The sequence below is a fragment of the Neofelis nebulosa genome, chromosome 16 (genome assembly GCF_028018385.1).
Source record: "Neofelis nebulosa isolate mNeoNeb1 chromosome 16, mNeoNeb1.pri, whole genome shotgun sequence".
NCBI lineage: Eukaryota > Metazoa > Chordata > Mammalia > Carnivora > Felidae > Neofelis > Neofelis nebulosa.
In genome coordinates this window covers 58,447,428-58,473,663 of record NC_080797.1, presented here as the reverse complement: position 1 = coordinate 58,473,663, position 26,236 = coordinate 58,447,428, and the positions used below count along the sequence as shown (strand labels likewise).

Sequence of the window (26,236 nt, the reverse complement as noted above, 5' to 3'; positions counted from 1 at the left end):
GTGCGCTTCCTCCTGGAGCTCCAGATATGTGTGTTTAGTAACTTACTTAATGTTTCTACCTAGATTTTTAGTAGCCATTTCAAACCTAATGGTCAACAGACAGATCTCAATTCTGTCTTTGCCCCTGTTCCACGACCTCCTCAAGCTTCTCTCTTACCCTGTTTTTTGTCGGCATATGACACTATGCTTACCCAGATGCTTATGCCAAAACCTAATTGTCACCCTCTGCTCCTCTCTATTCCTCTCTTATCCAGCCAATCCGTGAGCAAGCCTTGCCAACTTTCCCCTAAGACATACCTCAAATCTGTCCATACCCTTGGATATGTAAGAATCTCTTGCTCAAGGTGCTATCAAGCCCCCTTTCCTGGGCTCCTACGGTGACATCCCTAAATGTCACCTCGCTTCCTATCCACACAGCAGCCACAGTATCTCCTCAGATAACCGTAAGATTGTGTTGCTCCTGGCTTCAAACCCACCAACGGGTTCCCACCACATTTAGCCAAAATGCAACTGTTTAGTCTGGATTACAGAATTTGACATGATCTGGCCCCTGTCCACCTCTCTGATTTCATCTTACACCACTGCCCTGTCAGTGAGCAGCCTCCAACCACATGGCTACATTTGCTACGTGACATACCACAGTTACCACTACAGTAGAGCCTTTCTCTCACTGTTCCCTCTGCCCTACCTGCTCCTCTCTCTGACCTTTGTATGGCTGGTTCCTATCAGCATCATCTCCTTAGAGACTCTTCTGACCAACCAATATTTTATCTATTTATTCACATTTTGTGGAATCTGTAGTCTGTAGGAAATGTTCAATGAATGTTTTTAGATAAATAAACAGATGGAATTTAAAGGGACTTTATGAGTCCCAGTTGTCCACTATCATCATCATGACTAACAATAAATAACAGCAGTGATGATATCTTACATATAGTGAATGACTGCTATATGTCAGGTTCTATTTAAAAATTTTTTTTTAACATTTATTTATTTTTGAGAGAGACAGAGAAAGAATGCGAGTGGGTTAGGGGCAGAGAGAGAGAGGGAGACACAGAATCCGAAGCAGGCTCCAGGCTCTGGGCTGTCAGTACAGAGCCTGACACGGGGCTCGAACTCACGAGCCGTGAGATCATGACCTTAGCTGAAGTCGGACGCTCAACCGACTGAGCCACCCAGGCGCCCATGCCAGGTTCTATTCTAAGTGCTTTATAGATATAGATATATAGATATGGATATGGATATGGGTATAGATATAATCTTATTTAATGCTCCAGAAACCCTAAAAAATAGTTACTATTATTACCCCCATTTTATATATGAGGAAACAGAGGCATTGAAAAGATTAGGTGATTTGCCCAAGGTCAAAAAGCTAAGAAATAGCAAGGCCAGGATTCAAACCAGGTAGACTAATTTCAAGGTCTTCGTGATTAATTGCTTAATATTTTGTTGTTATGATAATTACCAATACTGGTAATGACAAAGCAGCATTAATGGAGCATCCATTATGTGCCAGGCACCTAGCTTTTTTACTTAGGCTAATTTAACGAGGTAGTATTATTATACTCATTTTATAGATGCAGAAACAGAGTCGGACATTAAATTTCTGGCCTAAGATCACACAGCAAATGAGTGGCATACCCCGGATTCCAACCCAGATGTGCCTCCGAGTCCATGATCTTCCTCCCATGCTATACGGCCCACATCTTCTCCCCAAAGAATGAATCTTTTCTCACGGCCCATAAACTGCAGACTCAGGGAGAGTCTCCTGCTGACTCTGAGAAAGTCTTTCATATTTGCGCTTCCCTCAACTCTTCCTCTTTCAACAGATATTTAGACTATCTGACACGTGCTGACGAAGCGTCACACACGGGGAGCACTCCGGAGTTCTCAGGGTCTGCCAGGTTCTTTGTTTAGTCCATTCTCACCTGTGAAGAAACTTCTCGTAGGTCTGGCGGAAGGCAAACCCCGCCCGCCGCACCCTCACATTTTCCAGTAGTCCAAGATACTCTACTTGGTGGCGACAGCGCTCATCGTCAAATATCTGTGGGGATTTCTTGTCATTGGGTTTGATGCAACGTACATAATAGGGCTCCTAAAGAAATAAATCAGCAAATGGTAAGTTTCACTGGAGAAAAATCCCAAATGAAGGATGCTAATGTGTAATTAGTGTTAATTGTGTCAAATTAAGCTCAGTGCCTCCAATTTCTCAGACATAAACTTGGGAACAGTTATTCTTCCTTCTCCTTCAAGACTGGAAGTTCTTGTGCATTTAGCTAAAATTTTGCTTTATTATACTCTAGGAATCATCAGGAATTGTAGAAAGGGGATAAAACTAAGGGGTAAACAGTTGAGACATGTAAACATTGAGTTTATGTGTCTTGACAGAAAGAAGGTTAAAAAGTACCAGAAAGAGTAATTTAATAGAAAGAGGCAGGAGCCGTGCTAAAGATGAACTGCCATGAAGAATGTGCAACGTAAGCACAGCCCTGGCACATGGCAAGTGCTCCATAGTGTCAGCCACCATCATCACCACCACTGACATCATCACAGTAGTTTGTGCTTTTGAAAACGAGATTAAAATTTATAAGAAGAGAAGTTGCAAAACCTCCTGTAGGTGTCAGGGACTCTAAGAAAGAGCCTAGCAAGAAATCCCTCCCTTTGGGCCAATTAAGTTTTGTACCATGCATCAGATCATAACTCCTTTTAAGTATAAAACTGTGCTGGCATAGATCCTGGTCTGCTGAAGGTAACAAATTATCACTGGATGAATCAAGGAGGTCAAATGTACCCTACTTGCAGAGTAAAGAGTTACGTTCCCTTCTCTGATCTATTACCTAGCAGACACACAGATGCACTTTAATTAAGAGATAGAGTCTTCTGTAGATAATTAGGCAATTTTGAGCTCCACTGTGGGCTGGAGGTAAAAAGTAGTAGTAAATAATTTAAGAAGTAGGAGAGATTTGAAGAATGTGAAGTTACTTGCATTCTGAACGGAGTGAGTTTTCAACATCTACACAGGAAGCTCCAAGTATAGACTTATCATGCTACTTTCCATGATGAAAAAAGAATGCCACTTTCTTCCTTCTTCTAGGCCCTACTGTATTGGTTTTCTATTGCTGCTGCTGCAGATTATCACGGAGACTGCTTAAAAGCACAAAGTTGAACAAAAATCAAAACGGCTGCACTAACGCTCCAGTGAGGTTGGATCTTAAAGGAACCTTCTTCGTCTCTTCCGCAAACCTCCCTCCTCCCTTCTTAGCCTTTTGCTCCAGGAACCTGGTACCAGCCTAAAGACACGAGGAAGGGGGCTGGTATCACCTACACAACTGCTGTCAGAACAGGCTAGATCCTGTGTGTCCCTATAAAACGCCCCAGCCCCTTCCTCCGGGAGGGCTTGCAGTTTTTGAAGGCCCTGGCCCGCTGCGCAATAAAGCTGTCATTCCCCTTTATCCCAAACTCTGTCTTCGAGTTATACTTCGGCTCCGAAACACAGAGGTCGCTTTTCGACAGCACCACAAATTTAGTGGCTTAAAACAACACAAATTTATTCTGGTACAGTTCTGGAGGTCAGCAGTCTAAGATGGTTCTCGCTGGGCTAAAAATCCTGGTGTCAGCAGGGCTCTTATTTTCTAGGGACTCTTAGAGAGAACCCACTTTCTTATCTTTTCCAGCTTCTAGAGGCTGCCCACATTTCTTGGCTTATGGCTTCCTTCCATCTTGAAAGCCAGTAATGAACAGCCTGTTGAGTCTTTTGAATGACATACCATCTCCCTGGTTCTGACTCCTCTGCATCCTTCTTTCCCTTTGAAGGACTCTTAAATTTACATAGCGCCTACTTGGATAATGCAGGAGAATGTCTTTATTTTGAGGTCGAAAATCAGCAGTCTTTACTCCATCTGCAACCTTCATTCCACCTTGTCATGCAACATAACATACTTACATGTTCTGGGGAGTCAGGCATGGACAACCTTGGGGGGCTCTAATAAAATCTCAACCCCCCACCCCCGCCTCTCTGGACTTTGTCCCAGGTTTCTACCACAGAACTTCTAAAACCCTTGGAATTTCCTCAGTGGTAGGAGTATCTTTGTTATGCTAATGAAACAACTCAGACCCAGTTCCCAGACAGCTCCAGGACAAGGGGGGGGGGGGGGGGAGTGTAGTCATCACAAAAACCCTCCACAGGATTAGAGGGATGGGACTTTCAGCAGCCTGACCTCCAGGGAGGGGAGGAAGGCTGCAGGTTGAGTCCAATCACAGACTCAAGATTTCACCAGTCATGCTTAGGTCATAAAACCCCGATTTAAAAAAAACTCAGACACCGAGGCTCCAAGGAGCTTTCTGGTTGGCGAACATATCATCCCATGGGGAAGGTGATGGACCCTATCTCCACAGGGGCAGAGGCTCTTGCTCTCCGGATGCCCAGACCCTCCAGACCTTGTTGCTCTGTGTATCTCTTCATCTGGCTGTTCTGGGTAGTTAGTGTCAGGATTGAACTGAATTGTAGGACACTCTGTTGGGGTCACAGAGACCTGGAGCTGAAAGGCAGAGCCCATTATTCTGCCTAGCATACCTGCCTCTTTTCATCACATCTGTGGCAGATTTAAAAAACAAATAGCTTTTTGCTGTACCTCCCAACGAGAGGTGAATTTTCCACCCCACTCCTGGGATCTGGGCTGCCCTTTGCCCTTTGTTGTGTCTTACCCAACAGAATATGGCAGAAGTGATACTGGGTTATTTGTGGAGACTCATCCTTGAGAGGCTTTGAACTTTTGGAACACTTCTTCCATCATGTGAAGAAATCCAGGACTAAAAACTAGATGAAGAAAGAGGCCAAGGTATCCCAGTCACCTAGCATATGAGTGAGCCACTTTAGACCATGTAACCTCAGCTGACCACAGCCACCTGGTGAGCCCAGCAGGACTGGCTAGTGAACCCCCCAGATCATGAGACACAATAAACTGTTGTTCGGGGCACTAGATTTGAGGGCGGTTTGTTATGAATTAACAGACAACTGATACTTCTTCCCTATTCTGGAACACCAATCCTTGGCTTAGGTATTAAGCAAAGGATCGATATTGTTATAAAGTACAAGCAGAATCTTACAAATAGTGATGAGTGACAAAACGTTCACTGAATCTGTAATGGAAGATTTATAGGGAAAGACTGCAGCTCCCTTTTAAAATCTTTCTTTTCTTTTTTTTTTTTTTTTTTTTAACGCTTATTTATTTTTGAGAGCGAAAGGGTAGGAGAGACAGAGCATGATTGGGGTTTGGGGCAGAGAGAGGGAGACACAGAAACTTAAGCCGGCTCCAGGCTCTGAGCTGTCAGCACAGAGCCTGACATGGGGCTTGGAACTCATGAACCGTGGGATCATGACCTGAGCCAAAGTCGGATGCTTAACCAACTGAGCCATCCAGCTGCCCCAGTGTGGCTCACTTTTTAAAAGTTTAAGTAAATTTAAAACAACCTTAATGGGATGGGGAAGGGAGGGTGGGGGTCCTATTTATGTGAGGGCTACAGGGCTTTTACTGCTTGATGAATAAACTAAGAGAGTGTCACTAGCACAGCAAATATCAAAATGCTACTAAATCTATCTGTACATTTTGGCAGTGGTGTAACAGGATAAGCATCACATACGGAGAAAGGGGAACCCTCTTGCACTGCTGGTGGGAATGCAGACTGGTGCAGCCACTCTGGAAAACAGTATGGAGGCTCCTCAGTAAACTAAAAATGGAACTATCCTATGATCCAGCAATTACACTATTAGGTACTTACCCAAAGGATACAAAAATACAGATTCAAAGGGGCACATGCACCCTAATGTTTATAGCAGCATTATCAACGATAGCCAAACTATCGAGAGAGCCCAAATGGCCATCAGCTGATGAATGGATAAAGAAGATGTGGTATATATACACAATGGAATATTACTCAGCCATCAAAAAGAATGAAATCTTACCATTTGCAATGACGTGGGTGGAACTAGAATAGCATTATGCTAGCTGAAATAAGTCAGCCAGAGAAAGACAAATACTATGTGATTTCACTCATATGTGGAATTTAAGAAACAAAACAGATGAACATATGGGAAGAGGTGGGGAAGAAAAGAGAGAGAAACAAACCACAAGAGACTCTTAACAATAAAGAACAAACTGAGGGTTGATGGAGGGAGGTGAGCGAGGGAGGGGCTAAATGGGTGATGGGTATTAAGGAGGGAACTTGCTATGATAAGCACTGAGTGTTGTATGTAAGTGATGAATCACTGAATTCTACTCTTGAAACCAATATTGCACTGTATATTAGCTAAAATTTAAATAAATGCATCTAAATAAATAAATAAATAAATAAATAAATAAATAAATAAATAAGCAAGCAAGCTGTATTTATTTTAAAAAAGAGAATAAGCATCACACAGAATCAGGACACTTGGGCATTCACTGTCTCTGCTCTTAACTAACTATGATAGCCTCTCTGGACCTAATTATCTAATTTATAAAAAGAGGATATTAGGGCTTCCACTTCAGTAATGACGGACTAGTTTAAACCAATACCCATGCTGCAGACATCTAGAATCGGCAATTCAAATATTTTAAAAATTTTGCTTAAAGACAGTGGACAATTATGGGGACCAGAATCTAGCAGGACAGTGGAAGTTTCCAGGTCTGAGAAGTCCTTTTTCCTGGGGGAATTTGCCAACTTCAGAGGAAGCAGATGGGATCTGGGTAGAGGTTTTGACAGCCTCAGGGGGCTGGCAGGACAGAGATCAGAGAGCAGGGCCTGAAAAGGAGGAGGTCATGGGTAAACCCCTCTCACTTTGGGCTGGGATCTGAAAAGGCTGCCACTGGCAATGAGGGTGAGTCAGAAGCAGGCAGTCCCTCACAGGGACTTGAAATAGCATAGCTCTTGGTTGCCTAAAAGGAGCCAAGGTAAATCTTTCCTGGAGAAAGATTACATAAAATTAGGTCTCCAGTTATTTTTATAAACAATTTTGCCAATATTATGTTGGGAGCAAAATAGAAATTACCCAGACACATAAGGAACCATGATAACAAGAATTAGAAACAGCATAACAGCATACAAAACAAACAGACCTGCGGGGATCCACATATTGGAGTTAATAGTGAGAATACAATAACTATGCTTACCATGCTCGAGATGACAAAAGACAATACTGAGAATTTTTAGAGAATCAGAAACTATGTATGTAAAAAATGAACTGAATCAAATTAAAAACACAGGACTGAAAAATACAATGATGGAAACTGAGAAGTCAGTAGATCAGTAGACAGGAAGATTATGAACAGCTGAAGGTGGCTGAGAAGAAATTCCCCAGAATGAAGCATGGAGAGACAAAAAGATGGAAACAAAAGGAGAGAGGTTAAGAGGCATAGTAGCTATGGTGAGATGGTCCGAGTAACTCAAATCCTGAAGGACAGGAGACAGAAGGGGAGAAGCAGTATTTGAAGAGCCAATAGCCAAGAGTTTTGCAAAACTGATGAAAACCCAACTAAGACAAATTGAAGAAGTCCTATGAATTGTGAGGATAAAAAACAAAACAAAACAACAACACTACACTCAGAAAGTCGTAGTAAAACTTCTGACTACCCAGGAAGAGCAGCCAGAGGAGAAAAGATCCATTACCTCAAGGAGCAACAAACAGACTGACAGCTGACTTCTTACAAGAAACCACGGGATCCAGAAGACAAAGGAGTGTTATCTCTGAAGTGCTGAAAAAATTGCCAACATAGAATTTTGCACCCAGCAACAATATTCTTCCCAAACGAAAACAGTATACAATATTTTCAGGTAAACAAAAGCAGAGACTCTGTCAACAACAGACTTCAAATATAACAGGATAAAATTCAAGCATAAGAAAAATGGTCCCAGATGAAGGTCAACGGTACAGAAAGGAAAAAAGAAGTGATAAATGGATAAATCTAAACAGATACTGACTATATGTAGTAACAACGATGATGATGTCATCTTGCTGGCCACATGCGTGCGCATGTGTGCACACGCACACACACACGTACACTTATAATACATGACCAAAATAGCATAGAAGTTGAGAGGAAGGCAAATGGAATTAAAATGTTTTATGGACCTTGCATTGTCTAGGAAGGAGGTAAAAGTACCAAATAGTATTAGATTTTTTATATTCAAGAATGGGATTATAATCACTCAAATAACCACCAAAACAATATTATGATATAAATCTTCCAGAATAATAAAGAATAATCACAACACTGAGTGGCAGGGGTCAGAGGGTGAGGAAAGGGTGCCTTCTGAGGTTTAACTAAATATTCTGACTAAAGGACTCATGGGCACATGTGGCATGAGTCTACTCAGGACAAAAACATGGCTTGCCGGGGCGCCTGGGTGGCTCAGTCGGTTAAGCGTCCAACTTCGGCTCAGGTCATGATCTCACGGTTCATGGGTTCGAGCCCCGCGTCAGGCTCTGTGCTGACAGCTCAGAGCCTGGAGCCTGTTTCAGATTCTGTGTCTCCTTCTCTCTGTGACCCTCCCCCGTTCATGCTCTGTCTCTCTCTGTCTCAAAAATAAATAAACATTAAAAAAAAAAATTTAAAAACAAAAAAAAAACCAAAAAAACAAACATGGCTTGCCAACAGAAGTGTCACAGTCCTTGCAGCAGTCCACACAGCAGTCAGGTGACAGCTTAAGGACAAAGAGATAAGACCCACATGGAGCAGGCATGGAAAGTACCCTTGGTTTAAAAGCCTCATGCCCCATAGTATCTAATATCCCTTAATGTAGGTCTGAAGACATAGCTTCCAGGGTTCTTAAAAGGGACATGCTTAATACAGGAGTCACCACAGTCAGGGAAGCCCACATAAATCATCTCCACCAGACATTTGTTATTCTCTCAGTAGAGATGCAATTTGCAAAAAGGGGTAATTTTTAAGTCATAAGAAATGTTGCATAGTAATACTGTCGAGATATACCTTACTGGGTTAACAGGGGAACAGACCTAGAAATTTGACTGAGGTTTAGTTGTGAAGCAGAAGGAACAGAATTTTGTTTACTCTTTGCCCATAATCACCAATCTAAAAGAAAAAAAGGAAAGAGAAATACAAAAGCATCAAACAGAAAGCACTAACGAGATAGTCCATTTAAATGCCACACATAGAAACTACATTAAAAGTCATGTAGAGTAATGACATATTCAAAAGGCAAAGATTGTCAGATTGCATAAAAAAAACAAACCTTACTATAAGCTACTTACAAGACACATACTTGAAACACAGGGTTACAGAAACGTTGAAAGTAAAAGGGTGGGAAAAGATATACCAGCAAACCTGGCCAAGAGAGAAGGTGGTGTAACTGTTTTATTCATGCAAAGGCAAAAAGTGATACAGAAATAGAGAGGCATTTCATAATGATAAATAACTTAAACACTAGGAAGAAATAATAGTTCTAACTTGAACAAGCCTAAATAAAGTCTTAAAATATCTAAGGCAAAAACAGAAGATACAACGAGGAAGAGACAAATTCAGAATCACAGATTTTGGCATTTTTGGCACTGACAAAACTAAGAGCTCAGTAAGAACTGGACAACAATATAATTAGCAACCTTGATCTAGTGGATGTGTTCAGAGTATAACACAAGTTATTTCTCTTTATATAAACAAAATACATACATAAAGAACATTTAACAAATTTCTAAGGATTGAAATCACACAGAGTATATATCCCCTGACCAAATGATACTAAGCTGGAAATCAAGAGCAAAGGATAATTAGAAAAATCGTATACGTCTGGGAATTAAGAAACATAATTCTAGGTGACCTTTGGGTCAAAAAGAAAATTACGGTGTGAATTTAGAAATATTCTGAACTCAATAATTTATAATTATGTGGGCAAAGCAATCTTCGTATAAGGTATTACTGGAGTAGTATAAGTAACTTCACTAAACAAAAACCAGTTAAATGGAATTTTACCAGTACTGATGATGCACAGGAAGTTAACACTAGCCCAGACACTAATGACCAATTAAGGGGTGGGGGGAATCCTATCCATCCTGTTCAGTAATATAAAATCTTCAGTTAAGGAATCTACTGGAAATACTCTCTCTATATTTAATCAGCATTCTATCTCAATTTATAAATGCCGCCTCCTCTCTCGTTTATAAATATCCAGACTGACTCAGCCTAAGAAACTCTAAATTTGACAAATTCAAAAGTCTTATAAAGATTAAACTGAAAGAGTTAATACTGATCTCATTCTCTGGCATGTTTTAGCCTGTTTCTCCCTCTATTTTATGTAAAAAACATTATTTGTGAAGGCACACTGATCGGTCTATGTATTAGCCAGAAGGCACTGTAGTTAGACATCTGCCTATCTAACTTGCTTTGAACACTGCCAAACAGAGTCACGGGCAAATTCAAGTTCATTTAATAATTTACTGACCATCTGTTTAGGGTGCACCTCACGAGATATCAAGAGATATATAAAATTAGAACTCACTCCCTATGTTTAAAAGACTTATAATCCAGGTGGGGAGACAAGGCATGCATTGAATACATTGTGTAGATTCTGAGACAAAGTGAGGGGTCAGGACTTCCACTTCTGGTGGTGGAGGACCAAGCAATGCTACAACCTTCCTGATGAAGTCATTAGGAAAAGCGCTAGACAGATATGGGAAGGGGGGGAATCTTCTCAAATGCATCAGAGAGCTAATAAGATAACCAAGATGAGAGTAAGACTACAATGGAAAGCAGTGGGGCCGGACTTCAGGGCAGTTTTCATCTGGACAGCCACGAGACTACCACAGCTTCTGACGGCCTTGTGGGGCCAGGAGGCTGCAGGTTGGAACCCAAAGCCATAGACAAGGGACACTGGTCTGCAATCCTAAAGGGCTAACCCTGGGAGTCCAAGGTGAATGGAAAACAATTTGGTCCATTGCTGACCCACTCCAGATCCTGAAATTGGATTGGGGTGACCCTGGATTGTCAGAATTTGTCTGATACAACTTTTAAACTTAAATGTTTAATTTTTCTGGATTCTTTTTCTTTGACCAAATTGACCATTTGTATCTTTTTTTTTTTTTTTTTTACATTCAATGTAATCACTACTATATTTGGATTTATTTCTACCATCTTAATTTATCCTGGCTTTTCTATGTTCTTTAGTCTCCTCTTTCCTATGTTTTATAGAACTGATTACTTACTTCTCATTCTGACCTCAACTCATTTCTATTCTTTTAATGACTACATGAGGGAATTTAATATGCATTTGTGTGTTATTAGGATTACAAGCTAAGTAATGTTTTTATTATTTTTCTGAATAACCGATGACTTTAAGCACTTGAATTCTAATCCCTTATCTTTCTAATTTATATACTATTATTGTGCTATTGGATTCTCATCTGTATTTGTTAAAGTTTATTTTTATTTGAGAGAGAAAGAGCAAGCAGGGGAGGGGCAGAAAGACAGAGGGGGAGAGAGAATTCCAAGCGAGTTCTGCGCTGTCAGCACAGAGCCCGATGTGGGGCTTGAACTCACAAACTCTGAGATCATGACCTGAGCCAAAATCAAGAGTCAGACGCTTAACCGACTGAGCCTCCTAGGCACCCCTATTCTAATCTGTATTTTTAATCCAATATTATTTTAGTTTATTTATGCACACCCACCTATTTACCAATTTCTTTGCTCTTCTTTTTGCATTTTAGACTTTCATTTTGTATACTCTTCCTCCGTCCTGATATGTATGTATATCCTTTAGAACATCGCTTAGTGTGCTTGTAACCCTCTCCTCTTTTTCAGAAAGATTCTTTATTGTGTCTTTGTTCTTGAAACAAATTCATTCTCTTTGTACAGAATTTTGGTTTACAGTTCTTTTCTTTTAGCCTGTTATTCTTTTAAGTGGATCTGCTTTTAAGGCATTTTCTTAGTCTTTGATGTTCTGGGATTTCACAATGTGCTTAGATGCAGATTTCTTGTAACTGTTCCAGCCTGGGATATACCAGACTTCCCGACTCCAAGAGAGTGTTATCTTTCATCACTGTAGAAGTTCTCAGCAATATACCTTCCAATATTGCTCTGCCCATCCTCTCCTTTCCATGAGTAACTGATTAGATGCACGTTAGACCTTTTCATTTTGTCTTCCATGTTTCTTAATAGTGTTTCTTTTTGCTTCATTTCTTGGTCTAAGTAGAATCCTGGATAATTTCTCCACTTCTTTCTTTCATTCCTCTATTCTCTCTTCAGCTTTGTCTAAACTGATGTTAAACCTATCCTTGAGTTGCTAATTTTAATTTCTATCAATTGCCTAGTTACTTGCTTTTTCTCATATTTTTAGGCCTTTGATTTCTTGAAACATACTAAACATTCTTATATTGTTTCTGATAACTCCATTCTAAGAAGTTTTTGTGACTCCGACTCTTGCACCTGGTACTTTGTTTGTGTGTGTAGTAATTCTTTGTGGTGAACTCCTTATTTTCCTTAAAACTTTATCTGTGGAAATTCTTGAAGGTCTGGTTTGAAGGTGGTTTCTTGAAGGAAAAAAACCTGTTTGCTTCTATCATATGCTTGGGGATCCCTGGCCATGACCCTTTCAAACTAAACTGTTGATTTAAACTTTTTAGGCCATCCAGGTAGTGTGAATTTGGATTGAAAACCTCATGAAAACTGGCTTACAATGATAAATTCTCCAGAAGTGTTCACTCCCGCTTCGGCTCAGGGCCATGGACCAATATAGGCAGTTTTCCTTTCAGATAATGAGGGATTATTTCTTGCTCACTTTATATGCATCCCTTTGAGGATGCAGTCCTTTGGAGACCTGCCCATGTGTGTGCACATGCACGTTTGTGTATAATCTCTTATTAGACACTCTACTTTGGGCAGGCCCTGGGCTTCACTTGAGGACCCAGCCTTGAACACCTATGCCCAAAGTTACCTACTTCAACAAATCCCCAAAGAGACAGCATCTTCTTTTTCCTTAACTTCTGCCTTCACTCAGTCTGTGGCCTGCATGTTCCTTACTTTCTTATTAGTTCATGGCTGCATTCAAGAAGTGGATTTTTATGTTTTACCTAACATTTTAGTTGTTTTCAGTTGGTTTTAGTAGGCGCTTTCTTGACTATGTTCCCAGCAAATGCATTAGTCATATATATTTTTAAGATCTTTCCATGGTTCTAGATGAAACTGATATCTAATTTTATTTTCTCATATTAACCTACTATGAAGGGAATATTAATCTCATAAAATGAATTGGGTAGTGGTCTTTTTCCTATCCTCCAAAACAGTTTATATATAATAGGAATTATTGGCTTCTTGGCAGATTTATTTTTTTTTTTTAGAATTTAAAAAAAATTTTTTTTTCAACGTTTTTTATTTATTTTTGGGACAGAGAGAGACAGAGCATGAACGGGGGAGGGGCAGAGAGAGAGGGAGACACAGAATCGGAAACAGGCTCCAGGCTCCAAGCCATCAGCCCAGAGCCTGATGTGGGGCTCGAACTCACGGACCGCGAGATCGTGACCTGGCTGAAGTCGGACGCTTAACCGACTACGCCACCCAGGCGCCCCTCTTGGCAGATTTATAAAATGTATCTGTAAAACCATCTGGGCTTCATGTTCTTGGCAAACCTGGGAGAAGGCAGACTTCTGATTAGTAATTCAGAGTCGTTAAGGTTACTAATTTATTCAGATTTTCCATGTCTTCTTGAGTTAATTTTGATAACATATTTTTCTAGAAAATTAATTTTTCAAGTTCACTGGCATAGAGTTGTGCACAATATTCTATGCCTTATAAAATCTCTGTATTATATGAATATACCTTTTTTTCATTCATAATGTTGCTTTTTCTTTTTTATCAGTTTCATTAAAGGTTTGTCTATTTGACTAATTTTTTTTGACCTATTAATTTTAATTTTTGCTATTTAAAAGTCATTCTCTTCTGTCTTTGATTTTCTTTGGGATTCTTTTTCTGGTTTCTTGAGTGGAGAGGTGAACTTAACTCATTTACTTTCAATCTTGTTTTTTTAATAAAGATATAACAAGTGGATCACTTTAGCAGCATTCTACAGATTTTGATAAATTCTTTATCATGTAGGTCCATGTATTTTATAATTTCCATTGCGATTTCCTCATCAATATGTGAGTTATATAGGAGACCATTTTTCCCTCAAGTTCCCAAGCACATTAAAAAAAAATAAAGGCTGCCCTTTATATAGATGGAGACTATATCTAAATGGTTATAACTTCCTTTGTGATCTAGTATGTGGTCAGTTCTTGGAAATGTTCTATGTATACTTGAAAGGGATATGTATTTCCTATTCCCTGGGTGCAGCGTTCTTTTGATCCATTAAAGTTTAAATTTGGTTTTCAACGCTTCTGCCTTCATACTTGTCCGCCTGAAATATCAGTTTCTGGTACAGCTGGTTTAAAATCTCCCACAAGGATTGTGAACTTGTCAACTTTCCTTTCAAAATTTTTTTCAGGTTCTTTTTTTGCTTTATGGAGTTTATGGATAATCACAGCTATATTGGTAGGTACCTAGCTCAAAATGACTCTATTGTCTTGGGTGTTTTTATTTATTGTTATTGATCTCTTTATCTGTATTACTACTTTTTGTCTTAAATTCTATGTTCTTTCACATTAATGTTGTTTTTAATCATTTTTTGGGGGGGGAAGGGCTTGATGCATTCTTGCTCACCTCTTTTTCATCTTTCTGCATACTGTTCTGTTTCGGTATCTCCTAGACAAGCATACACCTGGATTCTCCATCTGTCTAGTCTTCTTAGTCTATTTACATTTATGGTAAATACCGATTATTACATTTATTTTGTGTTTTCTAAAAGTAACGTTTTACTTTGTTGCTTTCCCACCCACCTTCCTGCCTTCTATTGGGCTGAGAGGATGTCTTTATTCCTCTTCTTGTCCCTGTTCTCTCCCTCATTCCCACTCCTCCACGAACACCCAGACTGGGAAGCTATAGCACAGACTGCCAGGCTCGCTGCCTACCTCCTACCCAGCATCTTTTGTTCTGAGGCAGAATCCTTACTTCTAGCTAGGTGAGCTGCTGACCAGAATAAAAATGCACTTCCCAGCTTCCCTGGAATCTTGGCATAGCAAACAAGATGGAAGGAGCATGCTGTGTGAGGCACCCAGGAAGTCTCTTAGGGCAGAGGCCCCAGTTGCCACCTGGGGCCAGGAGGATGGACGTCAAGTGCCAAGTGTGGCTGAGCAGAAAAACAGAAGGGAGCCAGCTCCCTAACCATCTTAAGGGTGCCATACCCATCCTGGAATACCTTCTTCTATACCTTATTTACAGGAGAGAGAAATAAATGTCTCTCTTGTTTGAGCCCCTAATTTGGGGATCTCTCTTTTATTAGCAGCTGAATGCAATTCCTGATACAGAAATTATAGATGGTTCTAGAATTTTAATTTTTATTTAGAAAGAGAGTGTGCATGCGATCAGGGGAGGGGCAGAGAGAAGGGGGAGAGAGAGAATCCTAAGTAGGCTCCACACCGGGCATGGAGCTCGATCTCACGACCCCGAGATCATGACCTGAACTGAAATCAAGAGTCAGACACTTAACCAACTGAGCCACCCAGGTGTCCCTGGAATTTTTGTTTTTTAAAAATGCACATTTAAATACCAATATTAGAAAATAAAGGTGATTCTTTTCTAGTTAATGAAATACATCTAATATATTTTATAAACTATAACATATTCTATAAGCATGTTTTATAAGATTCTGTATTCTCCATTTCTTGGGTCACACGCCTCCCTTCTAGGTTCACCGTCCCTCTTGCAGGATGATGCAGGTTGGAGCTGACATGCACAGAGAAGCTAAGGGACAACAGGAACACTTCTAATGGTGTTCTGGTCTTCGGTCCTGGTATCCTCAGCCCTGCCTTTCTGGAGGTTTGATTCTACAAGTCAACAAATTGTGCTTATTTGTTGTCATGTGGGGCCGAAGAAACCTGACAAAATGGAATAGAATGCTACTGAACAGATGTGTTCTTGTGCATTTGCCTAATTTATCCACAGTGAAGTAACCAGAAACAGCATAGATTTAAATTCTTAGGAAGGAAGTTGTTTTTTTTTTTTTAAAAAGATAATAATGAAGAATAAAAAACACATGAAAAGCACCAGAACAGGGAAATTAAAAAAAAAATAAATAAATAAAAATAATGAGCCCCAAAATGCTGCCTAATTTATCAAACTTATCAACAGGAGCAGTTTGGGCTAGAAATCTGCTCTTTAATGGGGGGAAATAAACAGACTTAACTTATCAAACAGTACTACACCTGAAAAGAACAATAAAAAGAAGAAACAATGGTCAGTAATACAACATTTTATTTCAACTTTTGTAACAGCTTAAGGACAATACTTAAATACTAAACTTCCTCTTGAAACTCTATCTGGTCATTTTGTATATGGACACGAGATACAGATGGCATATTACTGTTTTTTTAAAAATCTTTATTTATTTTGGGAGAGAAAGAGCATGAGTGGGGTAGGGGCAGAGAGAGAGGAGACTGGCCTGAGCTGAAAGCAAGAGTAGGACGTTCAACTGATGGAGCCACCCAGGTGCCCCTGGCATATTACTGTTTAATTCAAGATTTATTTATTTTTTAAGCCAAGCCCTCTCTTCAGTACAGGGCTGAAGCTCATTTTGCTAAGCACACAATTTTAGTAATATACGTATAGTTTTTAAAGATCTCACTAAGAGTTTCCCCTTGTCAACAACCATAAAAAACTCAAATTTAACGAAAAGCATTTCATCTGGCATACAACTATTTCAGCCAGCCATGTTAAAAAAAACAAAACAGGGATAAGAATTCAATTACAACATTCACTTTAAATATCTATATGGTTCAGTGCAATTTATCATAATTACCTAAAAAGCGAATCATACGTTCTCTATAACATATATCAAGAGGGAACCAATGACAGCAAATGGTGCTGACCACCATCAAAAGTGGCGATAAAATGGATACGTAGAAAAGAAAATAATTACCTTTGATGCAAGGTTGTCCACTAAAGCGATCATCGAATTCTTGAACAAGGTGGCAGCGGTCAGAGGTCGCTTGGTCACCTCTGTAATACTCAGTTTGCCTTCGGGCCACATATTCTTCAGCACGGGATTTGAACTGAGAAGCAGAAAGAGCAATGAGAATGTTACATTCAAATAAGCTGAATAGAAACGGCTAAGGAATCCTGCTGGGCTGCACCCTGGAGCCATAAGGGGACTGCAGACTGGAGCCACCGTGGAGTACAGACTGGAGCCACAGTGGAGTGCAGACTGGAGCCACAGTGGAGTGTAGACTGGAGCCACGAGTGGACTGCACCCTGGAGCCACAAGTGGACTGCACCCTGGAGCCACGAGTGGACTGCAGACTGGAGCCACGAGTGGACTGCACCCTGAAGGCATGAGTGGACTGCAGACTGGAGCCATAGTGGAGTGCAGACTGGAGCCATAGTGGAGTGCAGACTGGAGCCACGAGTGGACTGCACCCTGGAGCCACGAGTGGACTGCACCCTGGAGCCACGAGTGGACTGCAGACTGGAGCCACGAGTGGAGTGCAGACCGGAGCCACGAGTGGACTGCACCCTGGAGCCACTAGCGGACTGCAGACTGGAGCCACTAGCGGACTGCAGACTGGAGCCACGAGTGGACTGCAGACTGGAGCCATGAGTGGACTGCACCCTGGAGCCACGAGTGGACTGCACCCTGGAGCCACGAGTGGACTGCAGACTGGAGCCACGAGTGGAGTGCAGACCGGAGCCACGAGTGGACTGCACCCTGGAGCCACTAGCGGACTGCAGACTGGAGCCACGAGTGGACTGCAGACTGGAGCCATGAGTGGACTGCACCCTGGAGCCACGAGTGGACTGCACCCTGGAGCCACGAGTGGACTGCACCCTGGAGCCACGAGTGGACTGCACCCTGGAGCCATAGTGGAGTGCAGACTGGAGCCACAAGTGGACTGCAGACTGGAGTCACAAAGCCTACCTGGAAAAAAGACTCCATCCAGAAAATTATGCTGAGAGAGCATAGTGGCAGATACCATATCACAGATGGAGAAGATGTGTCCATAACTATCCTACATTTAAAAAATTCTTGGGGCACCTGGGTGGCTCAGCTGGTTAAGTATCCAACTCTTGGTTTCAGCTCAGGCCATGATCTCATGGTTTGTGGGTTCAAGCCCTGTGTTGGGCTCTGCTGATAGTGCAGAGCCTGTTTGGGATTCGCTCTCTCCCTCTCTCTGCCCACCCCACCCCTCTCTCCCTCCCTCTCCAAATAAATAAATAAACTTAAAAAAAAAAAACAAGATTCTTGGGGCACCTGGTTGGCTTAGTTGTGGAGCATGTGACTCTTGATCTCGGGGTTGTGAGGTCAAGCTCCAGGTTGGGTACAGAGATTACTTAAATAAATAAACTTAAAAAAATTCTTTAAACTTCTTTAAAGTGACATCTACATTATCATTACCTAGGACCCTCAAATGGTTAACACGGCTCTTACAATACATACATAAAATCAAAAGATTTGGGTGGTCCGCAGGAGGAGGACAAGCCACTAGTGAAAAACGATGCTCAATGTGGCATGGCAGAAAACATGGGCACAAAAGGAGCTTCTCATCGGAAGAAACACTCACACAGAACAGATATCACGACAAAAAGCCAGCTCTTTCTAACAAGGCAGACAGGAATATAAAAGAACCATGTTTACATTGCCTTCCAGTAAATCCCTCACTGCAGCTGAATTTGCACACTCATCTATTGGCAGTTACAATATTTTATTGATGTGACACTAAGACTGTTGCCATCCAATTCCTATGGTGTACTTCAGGCCAGTTTAAATGCTAAAAATTATGTAAAAATCATCATTTAGCTCTGTGGAGATGTTTTTTTACAACATGCGTGGTGGTCTCAACTCTGATTTGCTTCCTGTTTCATTTTGGGTGTCTTTGATTTTAAAGTAATTGGAACTTAAACTGTTGTTTCCTGGAAACTTCTTTCTTCCTGCCTTCCTTTCCTCCTTCCTCCCTCCCTTCTTCCTTCCTATTTGTGCACAGTTGTCACATGACGTTACATCGGCTGCAGGTGTACAAACGGTGACTCCGCATCTCTAAATGTCATGCAGTGCTCACGTCCAGTAGCTACCACCTGTCATCGTACGATGCTATTTGTCAGAAATCTTTTTTTTTTTTTTTAATTGGGGGCTGAGAAGAGAACGGACTCGGCAAGGACATCCTCTGCTGCGTTTACTACTGCCATCGCTTTGCCCGTTGTTCTTTCCCTGGTGTAAAACTGAGAAAACTGAGGTGGTTCCCCAAATACCTAGTAAACTTCTGCACAGAGGTCTGAAATGACAGTGTGAGATGCCAGAATAAGTGCCCAGAGAGCAGAGAGGAAAAAGGGAGAGCTGAAGACTGACCGGGCCTGTACAGAGCAGCACTCCCACCCCTCGCTGCTGCTAGTGGGGGGTGCTGACTACCACCGGAGCGGCGCTAAAATAACCCCATGATCTGTGTGTGGCTCAGGGTCCCCATTTCACCCCTCCCTGCTCCTGTCCCTAGTTTCCCGGTGAGCGCTGACCATCAAAATGACCGCATAAGGGCGTACCGTTTCTCCTGAAATCTTCCATTCTAGTCTTTAGCAGAGAGGATTTAAGGCAATGGTTTTCAACCCTTAGTTCAGAGGAGGCCTGGGTGTCTCCCTAACACTTACTGAACAGAATTACCAGAAAGTAGAACATGTGTGCTTTGAAAATTCTGACGCAGCCCAAAGACTGGAGATCGCAGACTTCGAGTCCATGCGTTTCTGCCCCAAATTCCACCTTACTCACTGTTGGCCATAGAGATTATTCCCATATTACTTGGTAAATGGAGGGAGGAGAGAAGGTTGGAAATGAAGGAAATAAGATGTTTATTATGATTATTGTTAAATAGTTGAATTCATATATAATGAACCAAAAGCGATCCATACAATCATTCTAAAGAGAAAGAACTCTTCAGGCCGGTAAGTCATGAATGTAATAATAAAATAGTTTTCAAACGTCTAAAAGAACCCTTTTCTTAAAAGGGAACCTTATTTATCCAGAAACCCAGTAGGCTTAATAGATAAGACAGAAGTTACATGGCTTAGAAGTGAGGAAGTCAAGAGTGAAGTCTGTGCACCTGGCGTGCCACCTGCCGGCTCCCTTCCTCTCCATTTACACACACAAGCAGCTAAGCACTACGGATTCTACGGGTAATAGTTTTCACTTTCAGTTAATAAACTAGATTCTCACTGCTATTTGACTCTCCAAGCAGGTTTTCCAATAGGGGAGGACAGCCTGTCATACCAATGCAAATATTCCATGTCATGGTCGGATTTTTCACTGGAAATAAACCCACACGCAGCTTTGTTTCTACATGAATCCTGTGAGCTTGGGATTACGTGAGCCCAACACTAGGAGGAGGAGCTCCTCTCACTGAGCTGGACCTGTGGGCCAGAAAAAATTCACGAAGGTAATGAAGGCTGGGGCGCCTGGATGGCTCAGTCAGTGGAGCATCCGACTTCGGCTCAGGCCATGATCTCACGGTTCATGAGTTCGAGCCCCGCATCGGGCTCTGTGCTGACAGCTCAGAGCCTGGAGCCTGCTTCGGATTCTGTGTCTCCCTCTCTCTCTCTGCCCCTCCCCTGCCCATGCTCATGCTCATGCTCTGTCTCTGTGAAAAATAAACATAAAAAAACAAAAACAAAAAAACAACAAAGGCAATAAATGACACCTTCTGTAGCCTCTTGCTACATATCCTGGGTGCCTTCCCCTGGCAACACATGCTGATATTGCCACTGGCTGACTGAGGCCGTTTACTCCACGGAACAACGCCAGACTCCATCACTTGTCCCTCAAAATGGGTGCATCTTACTTGAAAGTTCAAGCATTGGAACCCCTTTCTGAAAGTCCCTTTTCCCCATGACCAGTTTTTCCACGGACCCCTCTTGCATTCCCATGTCTCTGTAACTTTCTGGTGCTGACAGCTCCATCACTTGGTGGCTTCAACATCCATACAGATGTACCATTTAATAGGAAAACTTCTTGAAAGAACCGTTTAAACGCAACGTCTCTACATCTCATAGTCCGTATTCTCTGGAGCCCACCTCAACCAGACATTTGTTTTCACGACTCTACTGAGACCAGTGTTGTCAAGGGCCCACCTGACCTTCATGTCAGCAAATCCGATGGTTAATCTCGGCCCTCACAGCATTTCCTTTTAGACGGTATTTCACAGAGTTTATGATTTTTTTTTTTGGGTGCCTGGGAGGCTCAGTCGGTTGAGCATCTGGCTCCTGATTTCATGTGAGGTCATCGCCTCACGGTTCATCGGATCAAACCCGGCGTCGGGATCTGCGTTGATGGTGTGGAGCCTGCTTGGGATTCTCTCTCTCTCTGCCCCTCCCCTGCTCTCTCTCTCAAAATAAATACATGCATATTTTAGAAAATCACTTTGTTTTTGGCTTGGCCTCTGTGATACCAGGTTTCTGGTTTTCCTCCTACTGCACTGGCAGCCCTGTCTCCTTTGCTAGTTCCTTGTTTTTTGCTTGACTCCGAACGCTGGACAGTCTCAGGGATTAGTCTTTTTGACCTCTTCTATTTATCTGTGCTCACTCTCATTAATCTCATCTAGTCTTACAGCTTTACATACTGTCAATAGACTAGGGACCATGAATTTATAGCTCCAGTTCCTCCTTTACCCCGAGTTCCAGATGCGGACCTACAATTGCCTGCTTGGCATTTCCAGCCCAACACCCAACATTATAACATGTCCAGGACAACACGCTGGGTCTCCCCCACCCAGCTGGCCCCTCCTCAAGCATCCCTCCCCCAGTGCTCAGGCACCGTCTCAGATTTCTGTTTTTCTCCCTCACACCACACATCCTATCCATCAGCGTATCTTGTTGGCCTCACTTTCGAAGTATCACCTGCTCTGACCACTTTTCATCACCTCTCTTACTACCATCTGGATTACTAGTCTATTTGGTCTCTTCATTTCTACTCTTGCCCTTTATAGTATGTGTTTTACACAGTAGCCCTAGTGAGTTCTTTAAAACATAAAATGCGCCCTACCATGAATTCCAATGGCTTCTCTTCATACTTCATCCTTACCCTGGCTCACAGACTCTTCTTGATCCACACCCTGCCAACCTCCTTAAATTCATTCTGTATTACTCTTCCCACCTCTCACTCTGCTTTTAGCAGCACTAGCCTGTTCTCAAGATACCCACGCTCACTCCCACCTTGGTGCCTTGGCACTGGCTGCTCTCTGCCTGGAATGCTCTCCTCCGCCACGTGTTCATGGCTTACTCCCTCACTTCATTCAGGTCTCTGCTCAAAAGTCACATCTTTTTTTTTTTTTTAATGTTTATTTGAAAGAGAGAGGGAAAGAGAGAGAGAGAGAGAGAGAGAGCGAAAGAGCGAGCACACGAGTGGGGTAGGGGCAGAGAGAGAGAGGGAGAGAAAGAATCCCAAGTAGGTTCTGTGTTGTTAGTGGAGAACCCAACACAGGGCCGAATCTCATGAACCGTGAGATCATGACCTGAACCAAAATCCAGAGATGGACACTTAACTGACTGAGCCACCCAGGTGTCCCAAAAGTCACCTCTTTTAAGAAGCCTTTTCTGGGGCGCCTGGGTGGCTCAGTCGGTTGAGCGTCCGACTTCAGCTCAGGTCGCGATCTCACGGTTTGTGGGTTCGAGCCCCGCGTCAGGCTCTGGGCTGATGGCTCAGAGCCTGGAGCCTGCTTCCGATTCTGTGTCTCCCTCTCTCTCTGCCCCTCCCCCATTCATGCTCTGTCTCTCTCTGTCTCAAAAATAAATAAACATTAAAAAAAAAAAAAAAGAAGCCTTTTCTGACCACCCTTCTCAATAATGCCTCCCTTGACCCTCCTTGTCTATAACCTTCAATCTCCTACCTACTTTATTTGTCTTCACGGCAACTTGTCACTACCAGAAAGTTACTTATTTTGTTGCATAAGTGGTCACCTCCACTGGAGTAGAAGGTTCATGAGGGCGGGGCAATAGCCTAAATTTTTTCACAGCTGGATTTCAGGGCATAGAAGAATGTATGGCTCATAGGTGTGCAACACATTTTTGATGATCTCCCGATCAACGGACTATGCATATTTAGTATATGAGTGACTACACGTATCTCTAGTCCCAAAGAAGAAACTGGCTAAGAATGTCTTCTTTATGGGCCTCTTTCCAAAGCATTCCTACTGGGTTTGAACTTACTATCCTTTGCCTGGTTTTACTTAACCACATCTTTTCCACATTTTCTTGGATTGTGAAAAGGTTCTGTCCACTCAGATTCTGTCAACACTGACACCAGATGCCACTCTGATGTTAAAAGTGGTCTCTTAGTTGGAGGCAAAGGCATTACCATGGGAATCTGCCACTGGCCTACTTTGGGGACACTGGTAGGGGTGCCAGAAGGATGGTGTTGTGAACAGAAAAACTGAGGCAGATCAGGGAAATCAAGGAAAATGATATCAGCAGCAGGGCCCTGCCCTAAATTGATAGATTCCATAATCACCAAGTAATATATTATTTCATTCATATGATCAAATAGAACTAGAAAATTTGCCAGAAGCTCTTAAAACTGTCACATAAAAGTAATCATGTGCATATGTATTATGCAATATATATGTCAGAGAGCTTGATGGAAAGATAGTTAATAAAATTTCAATCCTACCTGTTATACATGAGGCGCTTGAAATCTTGAAACAAAGTGTCTTTATTTTTGTCAATAAATCCAACGACTGAATAGCTAATAGAGGGGGAAAAAACCACAGAAAACATGCATTATTCACTAAGCAAGAGCCACATTTAAGCTTTTCTACAAATCTACAGGCCTTTCCAGTGTTAATGATGCAAACAATCATCTGTGGAGCTGATACTGTCCATTTTGTTCTGTGTTTAAAAATTCCAAATTTACCTACTAAGTAGAGGGCATATTGTTTTTATTCCTCAAAAGGAGAGCAAACATCAATCATTATGATTAAGACTGCCATTTTCTACTGGTTTACTGCTTACCTCAAGAAGGGGACTCTCAAAAAGATAGCTGTGTTTGTGTTTATCATCCAGCACTCCTAAGATCAAAGCAAAACAGCAACAGACAGGAACTACTAGTCTCTTCGTAGGGAGGTCAAGTGACTTGCCTAAGGTTCTCTCAGTGTATTCAGGGTGGGATAAAAGAATCCAAGGAGAACTGCAAAGGACGGTAAGATTTAGATAAGCAGAGGGGAAAGAGGAAGGGAGATCACACAGGGAAGCAGATCAAATGAAGGGGGAGGAGCAGGCACATGCATGGAGTGCTTGAGAGAACACCAGGAGGGACAGTGTCAGGTGCTGAGCGCCCACATAAACTTCAGTTGGTGATGAAGGAGGGATCGGAGCTGCTCTGTTACAGGGGCAGGTGTGGACTCCAGGGGCAGCAAGGGTGGTGCTGGGGGCAGGAAAGTAATGGAGGACTCAGGGTGACAAGGGCAGAGGCTCAGGGGTGAGGCAAATAGGAACTCCAGATGCACCTGCTCCCAACAGCTCTACCTTGTTGCCTGTCCTTAACAATCAGATCAGTGGAGATAATTCTCAGATGTCTAACCCAGACCCCTCGCTGATGTTCTCACCTCACATATTTGATTCTCTAAGAAGATTCCTTCAGGCTGCACAGCCCACAGGAGCTTCGAGATCACCAGGTCCAAAACGACTTCCTTGCCTCCTGCGTCCTAGATCTGTTTCCTAAGACCTTCAAGTCACTTTTGACTGAAACCTTGAAGCCACCTGACTCTTTACCTATTGTCTAACCTGTAACATTCAAACTTCATAGTCCTTATTTTGGCCTTGAAGTTCTCATTATGATTTGATCTCAATCTACTTTTCCAGACATTTCTACTTCTCTATGCTACAAAAAGGATACAGTCCACTTAAATGGACCTAGTTACTATTTCCTGAATATTTCTAGCACCCTTCCCACTTCTCCCTTTAAAAATAATTCCTAGAATCTATGGACTAGCTACCATCAGCCTTCCTGGGTTTATCACACAGAAATACTACATCATGTGCTTATTCTAAATTCTGACAATACTGTTATTAGTCATGTGGTGATTATTTTAGACCATCTTTTATTGTCCTGATGTATGCATGTAAATGTGTGGATATATATGTACATGCATATTTATGGGTATAAATAAACACACACACAACCATATATGTACATATGCATCTTACATGGGAAGCTCTTCGTGAGCCGAGACCACACCTTATAATACACTGTGCACAAAGGAGATATCCACTAAGAATCTAGAAAGGGACTGAAGGGCTGAAAGAGAGAAGGGGAAGTCTGAGGCATTGGATATCCCTCAAAAGGGTCAGCTAGCATCCAGGACTAGGAGTCTGGAAACCTAGCTACAGTCTCAGCTATTCCAGAAACTTGCAGTGTGACCTTGGGTAAAAATTTACATAAGTAAAGACTTTACATAAGTCAAGACTTTACATAAGTCTTTTAATCTGTAAAACAAAGGGGACGGGCTAGCTGGTCTCTATGGCCTCTGACCAGCTCTGCTTTTATGCTTCTGAACTGTATGAAAGTGTCCTGTAAGTGAGGCCTGCATTTTCAGCGGGAGATGTCTGCACCACGCTGGATCCTCCCTCTTAGTATTCTGGAACCTGGGAACAGGACCAGAAAAAGTAGAATATGGTGCTATTCCAGCACTAATGGCTAGTTTGACAGATGGGGTGATAATCTTGAGCCATATTATTTTATGATTCAGTTTTAATTTAAATCAGGAACAGCTATTAAAATCCCTTCAAATGTCTTTTCGGCATTTGTAGAGATGATCATTTGCCTTTCTGTTGTTGTGTAATCTCTTCCTGTAATGAGTTCGATGAATAGAACTCCTAACGTATAAAAGAAGGACAAAGGAAAAGAGGAAACTTTAAACAATAATAAGATAAGAGGCAGTGTTCAGTGGACAAAGCATCCTAAGTGTAGTAGGCTGAAGAACTGCAAACCCCACCCCCCCCCCCCCCCCCCCGCCCCCCAAAGACATCTTTGTCAAATTCCCTGGATTCTGTGAATGTGACCTTACACAACAAAAGGTGTGATGATGCTAAGGATCTTGAGAGGAGAAGTGTATCCCGTATTACCCAGGTGGGCCCTAAATGCCATCACAATTGTAGTTTTAAGATAGAGGCCGAGGGAGATTTAACACAGACAC

General features: G+C 42.0%; 1 protein-coding gene across 3 annotated transcripts in view; it reads right to left on the bottom strand.

The window, feature by feature from the left end:
- The window catches only part of MYO1D (myosin ID), a 377,669-nt gene that overhangs the window by 212,885 nt on the left and 138,548 nt on the right, over nucleotides 1–26,236 (bottom strand). For all 3 annotated transcript variants that reach the window (XM_058706014.1, XM_058706013.1, XM_058706015.1), the window contains exons 13-15: nucleotides 23,713–23,787; nucleotides 16,993–17,125; nucleotides 1,929–2,095 (exon numbers count right to left, since the gene is read on the bottom strand). In XM_058706014.1, the coding sequence (XP_058561997.1) occupies nucleotides 1,929–2,095; nucleotides 16,993–17,125; nucleotides 23,713–23,787 (375 nt within the window). The remainder of the gene's footprint in view (nucleotides 1–1,928; nucleotides 2,096–16,992; nucleotides 17,126–23,712; nucleotides 23,788–26,236) is intronic.